Consider the following 8458-nt stretch of genomic DNA (forward strand, 5'->3'; position numbering starts at 1 on the left):
GGCTTAATTTGTATCAGGGTTACACCTGGCATCGGTGACAGATTGAAGTGACAGCATGAGGCGATCAGGGCCCTGCGTTCAGCTCAGATACAAAACTGTACAAGCCGGCTATTGCCTCACTTACAGTATATTTAGGTCTCACGTACAATGTAAACGTAATGGTAGTTTCAAGGAAACACTGACAAACTGAAACAGAGTAAATTAGGTGCAGAATGGACGTACCTTTCTGAGGACCAAGCACGCGCCAGGCAGCAGCGGCAGCGGCTCGCGCACATTCAGCGCGCACTGACCGTATTTGGTGAAGAGCAGATCACCGCCTGCTGGTCAGATGAGCCGAGCTTCACATGCTGACCAATGCATGGTATAACTGCGTACTAATAAAACCTGCTTATCTTGTACTGAATGACATTGGAATGAGATAAGGATTTTACTAGGAGTATGGCAGTGGTAAGGTACTAGTCTTAATTGATAAATATGCAACAACACATCAAACAGCAGTAGTCTACTCAAATGCATTTTAAAACTGAGCAATATGTAGTACCAAACATTGCAATAGTATAAAACTACAATAATTAAGGGTTTCATGTGCATGATGTGATGTAGAAGAATTACAGTACTTGAATTGATCCCAAAATAATATTTTGTCAGTGTTTAATCACAGAACCAACTCTTTTTTCCTCTTTTGTGAAACACAAAAATGAGATGAAGAATGACCACCATTCAATTCACTATTCAATTTAATTATATATTTTAAGTAATTGATGACCGAATTAAAACTATCCCCTTTAGGTAGATTTTTAAAATCTATTTGAGACCTTTTGAAACTAGGAGTAGGCCTAAAAAAGACAGAAACATACATATTATATCAAAGAAGATATTTTGCATTGCATCATGCATTCAGTATTTTCTGCTTTTTATATCTCATCCATCTCTGTGAAGAGGAGAGAGGTCTCATTATTGCCCACATCAAAGCATTTTATCTAAAGCAATTTGTTGAAATGCATTGAAAAAGACAGATGAACTTGATTCAGAAATAAACTGTCAATGGGCCATACTTAAAGCAATACCACTATACCAAACAACTATAAGATTTCTGGTAAGAGGAAATAGGTTTCAGTCTAGCATCTGTTTGTTTGCTCCTTATAAACATCTCTAAAAATCTACTTCAAATGTCATCATTTCTAAAACATCATTTTCATTCTTTTCTTTTGAAACACAATTAAATTTGTAATTTTATTTTACCTTATAATGTTTTGAATTGACACCTTTTGAGGACCAGGGGATAATTGTTCTGTAGTTATTGTTGTTGTTTTCTTTCCATTTTGTAGCTGTTATTTTCTATGATCTGCTCCCTGAGTCACTGCCCCTCGCTTCTTTGACCTGTGCCCCAGCGCGCGCTTGTCGTTCCTGTCTGAAGGGTAACTACCGGGCTCGGTGTGAACGCACTCGGAGCAGGACTCGTGTGTGTATACGTGGAACTCTTGTGCGCATGCTGCTTGTTTCCTTGGGTCTGTTTGAACCTTTTAACGCACCGAGTCAATCTTCCTCTTTAGCACATCCGTAGTTAGACTTGATACGTGGTCGACGATGCAAGAGACATTCACAGCAAAGCCAAGAAAGTCATTTCGCGATTGTTTTTGTATATTTCCTCGAATCCTCCGAGGAGACGCAGGGCTTCATCTGAATTACTGCTGTGTTTTGAGGGATAGATATATCGTTGGTGGCTGCTAATGTTGCTCAGCTTCACTGTGCAAGCAAAGCAGCTACGAAGCTACGCCAGACAGTGGAGGACTTCCTTTTATTGAATGTAATTCATCGTCGGTTGTCTTTCGGAAGACAGTAAGGCTGTTATACCCAGATATGCTGAACTTGATCGTATTTCAGTTCTCGGTCAGCTGTGCTTGAATGTTTTTGCTGGTTGGCTTCGAATGGTGCCGACTGCTTAGCGATCTACGTTAACCCTTGTGCATCACCAGTGGAGGTGATTTCTCATCTAATAATGTAATAACGCATATCGCGTACTGGGGGATGTCTGACTAGATCAAAGTGGACTAACGTTAATTTATGCGGAGGGAGTGGTAGTGCCTCGGTTTTGCATGTTTGGATGTTAAATCAGACCCATATGTCCTGATGTTAGTCATCTGACTATGTGTGAAGTGGCAGGTCAGATTGGTTGCTCTCGCTCCTCCTTTTGTTTTGGCTTTTCACTGCTTACCTCGACTTCTTCGTCGTCTATTAATCTGATTGTGAAGACTTCACTGGTCATGTTAAGACTGCATGCATAGTGTCAGGAATTTAAATACGTACCTTTACAGAATCCCTGTCAGATGCCTCTTTTGTGATCATCTGTAAAAGAGAATTTGCTGTCACTTGAACTGCTCTCTAAGGAGACCCCTGTCGAGACTTGACACCCATTGCTTGCTCCACCATGCGCCTGTCTTCTTTCCTGGCTGTTTTTCGGCCTGCTCTGCCTCTCATCCTGGGCCTCTCTTTGGGCTGCAGCCTCAGCCTCCTGATGGTGTCCTGGACACAGGGGGAGACCGATGATGCTTGTGGAGATGAACTGGGCAATGGGAGACTCGTAAACAGTGGTCATATCAGGGATGTCCAGGATGGTCAAGACGGGGATGGGAATGAGGACTTCCAGCCTCGCATTGTGCCCTATCACAAGGACCCCAACAAACCACACAAGAAAGTCCTCAGGTGAGTCCCTGGATATCACTTTGGCTTCATTTCTTATTAGAAAGGACTGAAATCTCAAATAGAAATGGTCCTTTTAGTTGTTATATATAAATTATATATATAAAAAAATCTGACAAGATCACAGGATTTAAAGGAAAGAAGGCCATAATATAAAATTGCAATGAGCTATATATATAAAAAAATCTGACAAGATCTCAGGATTTAAAGGAAAGAAGGCCATAATATAAAATTGCAATGAGCTATAAAGATTTAAAAGTATTTACAATTATATTAATCAGCCATGATATTTGGTATTAGTAGCCAGTATTGAACTGTGACTTACGAGTTGGGTTTGTTTGACTTGGCAGTCAGTTAGTAATGTCTCAGCCGAGTATTTTTCACCTTTCCTCTGTGCTTTTCTTACAGATGAATTCTTCATCACTTCTCTTATGTCTTATTATTCCTCTCATAAAAACAGCCACAGCTGCATATGCAGGGCAGCCATGCCGCTTCCCCACGAGAGCTTTAGATGATGTACAGTTAAACTTGTGTTAGGAAATCTTAGTTCACTTCTGTAAACTGGGACTGAAACATCAGTAACTGTCTGTGTTGCAGCTTCTTGAAAAAAACTACTCACCATTAAAATAATAAGACAGTGCCTGTTTATTCATTTTAAGCTTAACAGCTAAAAAAATACACGTTTAATTGCATCAATTTAGATTACAAAACAACTTTGCATAAACAGAAGGGCATTATTAATATTGTAATATAATGCATTACAAAATGATTGTGGATATTAGTAACTGAACATGTAAACAGAAATCGTTGTGAGAAAAATATCAGCTGATCTTCACAATTGTCTTTAACTTTGACATGTCATGTTTTGACTTCAGTTAGAGACAGAAACTGTTTTGAGTTAAGCACACTGCCATTTTCATTACCATCAGATTACCAATAACAAATTCAGTTGTATGAAAAGATTATAATTATGTTGACGGAACGAGGGTGTCAGAGCAGAGGTTAAGGGTCACTGAAGCGGTTTGCTTTAGAGATCGTAGCAGTTGTCCCTCATTTGTCTCTCAGCTTTGTAACTGGCTTAGATCTCTATCCCCTGATTCTTGGCCTAAACCAGTGTTTAATGCACAAAGTGTTAATATTTCACAATATTACTGTTTTTGATCAAATAAACACAGCCTTGTTGGGTATAATAAAAAACCCCATAAAAAACCCCTCCAAACTTTTGAATGGCAGTGTTTATGTACACTAACATTAAACTGGTTAAATACTGGAAACAGTTAAATGCTGGTACATTTTCTACTTGTTTGTTTGTTTGCCACAGGACACGCTACATCCACACAGAGCTGGGCATCCGAGAACGTCTTCTGGTGGGTATCCTGAGCTCACGCGCCACTCTCAACACACTAGGGGTGGCTGTCAATAAAACGGTAGCTCACCATTTCCACCGTACCTTCTTTTTCACTGGCCTCCGAAGTGCAAAGGCACCGCATGGCATGGCTGTTGTTGCTCATGGTGATGACCGACCCGTCTGGCTGATGTATGAAACTATACGCCACCTCCACCTGCACCACGGCAATGAGTATGACTGGTTTTACCTCGCACAAGATGATACATACACACAAGCTGAAAGGGTCATGGAGCTGGTTAATCATCTTAGTGCGGGACAGGATATGTACATGGGACGGGCCGAGGAGTTTATCGGGGGCGAAGAACGTGCCCGGTATTGTCATGGTGGATACGGGTATCTGCTGTCACGTAGCCTGCTAGCTCGACTGCAGCCCCACCTCGACTCTTGCCGAAATGACATCCTCAGTGTCAGACCAGACGAGTGGCTCGGTCGCTGCGTCATCGATTACCTGGGTCTCAGCTGTGTGGAGAAGCATCAGGTGGGGAAATGTCTTTTTTTAAAAGGACATAAATGAAAAGCTAAAACCTTTTTATTAAACTGTGGTGGTTTGAGCCGTCATCCATTAATCCATACCAGAAGCACAGAGAGAGAGAATCCATTTAAACCTGGGTTATGATCAGTGTTGTTGTGATCTTTTAAAATGATGTAGGAGATGACCTACCGTTACTTTGAGCTGCAGAAGAACGTGGACCCTGAGCGCGAGGACAGTGCACAGTTTAAGAACGCCTTTACTGTCCATCCCATCTCTGAACCTGCACTGATGTATCGCCTACACAAACGCTATAACCAGATTGAACTGGACTGGACCTATGCACAAATACAGCAGTTACAGGTATGTCACTGCACGTCTTAATAGAAGAAAACATTCTCTCACTCTCATAAAGCTGCTAACTTCTAGACAAGACATTGCAGAAGGGTTTGTACATATAACATTTGCCTGGTAACATTTTTTCTTAAAAGTATGGTAGAAATGTATTTGTTTTCTGACTATTTAAAGTATTTTCTGAATTATGGAGTGATAAAAAATGCTTTAAATGCTTAAATAACCTTTAACTTGTTTATCATTTAATTTGCCGACAAAAAGAAACAAGAATTTTGAACTTTTAGTAGAAATCCAGTGTGTCATGATGTTTAATGATAAATCAACAGGGGAAAGTATGCTGAATCTATAAGACACAGTGTTTAGCCTGCTCACCTGTTGTGTCTTGCCTTAAATTCACTGACTGCATGTCTGCACAATCATATGCAGAACCAGCACCTTTAGATTGAGAATATATTAAGACCTCAATGCAAATTTGACTAGCCTCACTGAGACCTACACAAATATGCATTCTGAACACGGATCTGATGTTACGTCTCAGTGAGCTGCAACTCAGTCAAGATGCAGTCTTAATCTGTTTGTCTTCAAGTAAACGTGACACCGTGTCTAATCAGATATTTGTAGGATTAAGAACTTGTCTTTTGGGAGCAAAGAAACAAAAACATGTGGACAAAGACATGTTACAATCACATTACCACGATATGCATGTTTTTCCGGTTATAAAATATTTTAGATTTTAGTCAGACTATAGCATTTACATTGCATTTTAAAAAGATGAATCATTACTTTAGTACAAACGAAATTTCACTTAATGTAATGCCTAGCTTCGACACTTAGAGTTTCATGTCTGGGCAAAGATGCGGCATAGGTAATGGGGCACGGTGTTTGCAGCTGTCAGCCAGCCATCACGTATCACATAACTGCAGGAAATTAACTGGATATGATTGGATAGGATGACTTTGACTCAAGGAGAAAACTTTTGTTTCTGCATAATAGAAGAAAGTGGGAAGACAATTGACAGGAATACTGAGACTTTATATTAGGTGGCATTTTACTACTATGTACTTACATCAAAAATAAGTACAATGTACTTATTGTGTTCACACTGCATCTCAGAATACTTCTGTTGCTATTGAGGTGGGATACGGGTACGTTTAGGTATTGGGTAGGTTTAAGGGTGGGTTAAAGTGTAAGGAATGGGTCAACAATGTAATTATGTAATTACATGTATTCCAAGTGTTTATTGATTTTATTGAGCTGCCATGACAATCTAATTTCCCCTCGGGGATCAGTAAAGTACATCTAATCTAATCTAGTTATACATGTAAATTAATTTAAGATATAATTACATGTATAGAAGTACAATGTAAAAACATGTATGTACACAATAAGTGGATTGTATCAAATGATTAATTTAAATGTAACTAGATAAGGCCACCTAAAGTAAAGTTGGACTAATGACAGAAAGGAGAACTTGTTTTCTTTACAAGGTTAACAGTTAATTTAGGTCCTTACAATGACGTGTTATGTTGTTTTGGCCACAGAACCAGATCAATAACATAAGTGAGCTCACTCCAGAGGGCAAAGCCGGAGCCACCTGGCCCATCGGAATCAACCAACCTTTCCGACCCAAAACTCGCTTTGAGGTGATCAGCTGGGAATACTTCACCGAAGAGCACATTTATTCATGTGCCGACAGCTCTCCAAAGTGTGAGCTTCGAGGTGCAGACAGGGCAGACGTCAGTTCAGTCCTGGAGATGGCAGTGGGGCATCTGAATGAGCGCTATCAGCCTCAGTTGCGCTTCCGTAAGAGGCGTCTGCTGAATGGTTACCGGCGCTTCGATCCCACACGAGGCATGGAGTACGTGCTGGATTTGGCCCTGGAAGCTTTTACGCAGAAAGGTCACAGTCAGGTCATCGCCAAACGGGTGAGTCTGCTGAAACCGCTCAGTGCTGTCGAGATCATCCCAATGCCATATGTAACAGAAGCGACTCAGGTACAGGTGATCCTCCCTGTGACGGCACACGATCAAGACTTTGTGGGTAACTTCCTTGACATGTATGTCATGAATGCTCTGGATACCCATGACAATGCCCTTCTCACCTTCTTGTTTGTGTACGACCCCTTCGATGCCCAAAGAGTCAGCCAGACGGACGTCTTTTCAGGTATCAAAGCCATGATTGGTGAGGTAGAGAAACGTTACGGTGATGTAAAGATTCCTTGGATTAGTGTAAAGACTGAAGTTCCCACACAGGTCAAACTGATGGACATCATCTCCAAGAAGCACCCAGTAGACACCCTTTTCTTCCTGGCCAGCGTTTGGACCGAGATCAATGCTGACTTCCTTAATCGCTGCCGTATGAATGCTATCAGCAATTGGCAGGTCTTCTTCCCGATCCACTTTCAAGAGTACAGTCCCGCCCTGGTCTACCGCGACCAACAGCCTTCCGCCGCTTCATCATTTGCGTCCGAGTCATTGCGCGATGGCCACTTTGACCGCCACGTCTTTGAAGAAGCCTGCTTCTACAATGCAGATTATATGGCTGCCCGCACAAAAATGGCGGCTGACATCTTGGACAATGATGAGTTGCTTGAGAGCATGGACGTCTATGAGATCTTTGTGCGTTATTCGGGGCTGCACGTGTTTCGGGCTGTCGAGCCAGCACTAGTTCAGAAGTATGTGCACAGAGAATGTAACCCGCGGTTCAGTGAGGACATCTATCACCGCTGTGTGCTCAGTAACCTCGAGGGGCTGGCCTCTCGCTCACACCTAGCGATGGCTCTGTTTGAACAGGATCAGACTAACAGCACCTGAACTGACAACTACTGCAACCCTAAGATGGCTTAAACGTCTTGATTCTCATTTAGGTGGCCTTAAATGACCTACTGATATTGACCGCGGGAAATTCACCCTGATGCTGTGAACTTCGCTGCACAGATCATCCAGTCATCGAAGTTCAACCAAACACGGTGAAGTCGTCTTGTGAAAAGTTTTTCAAAATCTGTATGTCTTACTTTCTTTTGAGGAACATAGAATACATTTTGAAGATTTTAATTTTTTTTTGGTTTATACAATGAATGTCAAAGGTTACCAGTTCTCTGTGTTCTGCAGAAGAGAGAAATTCAGGTTAAATAATGACAGATTTTCAATTTTTGGGTCCCTTTAAGGATCTACATAAAATTGTGTTAATGAATGTGTAACTAATTTAACCAGAGAACAACAAACACTTGCTATTGATACCTTCATAACTCATTTTAAATAAAACTTGAGGAATGCATTTCACCTTGTTTACATTATTACCGATGATTGTATGCAGGAACCTGAAGTTAGCAATGGAAACGCATAAAGGACCGCATTCATCTTTTATTACAGTATATAAACATGTCAGACCTTAGGCGGTTAGTAGAGGTTCTAGTCTCAGCTACACAAGTAACTTGAGCCATCTTTCTTCCTCCAGATATATGATTGTATGACCTTTGAACAGAATGTGCTGAATATTTCAGGACTGAATAAAAAAAAATTGTGAAA

At 41.0% G+C, this 8458-nt stretch overlaps 1 protein-coding gene across 1 annotated transcript; it reads left to right on the forward strand.

Moving 5' to 3' along the window:
• The first annotated feature begins 2014 nt into the window (after positions 1-2014).
• On the forward strand, positions 2015-8458 carry chpf2 (chondroitin polymerizing factor 2). Its single transcript, XM_059533743.1, has 4 exons — positions 2015-2703; positions 4022-4586; positions 4758-4940; positions 6473-8458. The coding sequence occupies exons 1-4, from the start codon at positions 2429-2431 to the stop codon at positions 7742-7744; spliced, it is 2295 nt and encodes a 764-aa protein (XP_059389726.1). The 5' UTR covers positions 2015-2428; the 3' UTR covers positions 7745-8458.

Source organism: Carassius carassius, chromosome 3, assembly GCF_963082965.1.
Source record: "Carassius carassius chromosome 3, fCarCar2.1, whole genome shotgun sequence".
NCBI lineage: Eukaryota > Metazoa > Chordata > Actinopteri > Cypriniformes > Cyprinidae > Carassius > Carassius carassius.

What these genes read in the sequence shown, in the direction of transcription:
- chpf2 (XM_059533743.1), top strand. Translation starts at nt 2,429, where the DNA reads ATGCGCCTGTCTTCTTTCCTGGCTGTTTTTCGGCCTGCTCTGCCTCTC. An exon ending in CCACACAAGAAAGTCCTCAG is followed by an intron (nt 2,704 to 4,021) that starts GTGAGTCCCTGG and finishes TGTTTGCCACAG; the next exon opens with GACACGCTACATCCACACAG. An exon ending in CACAAATACAGCAGTTACAG is followed by an intron (nt 4,941 to 6,472) that starts GTATGTCACTGC and finishes TTTTGGCCACAG; the next exon opens with AACCAGATCAATAACATAAG.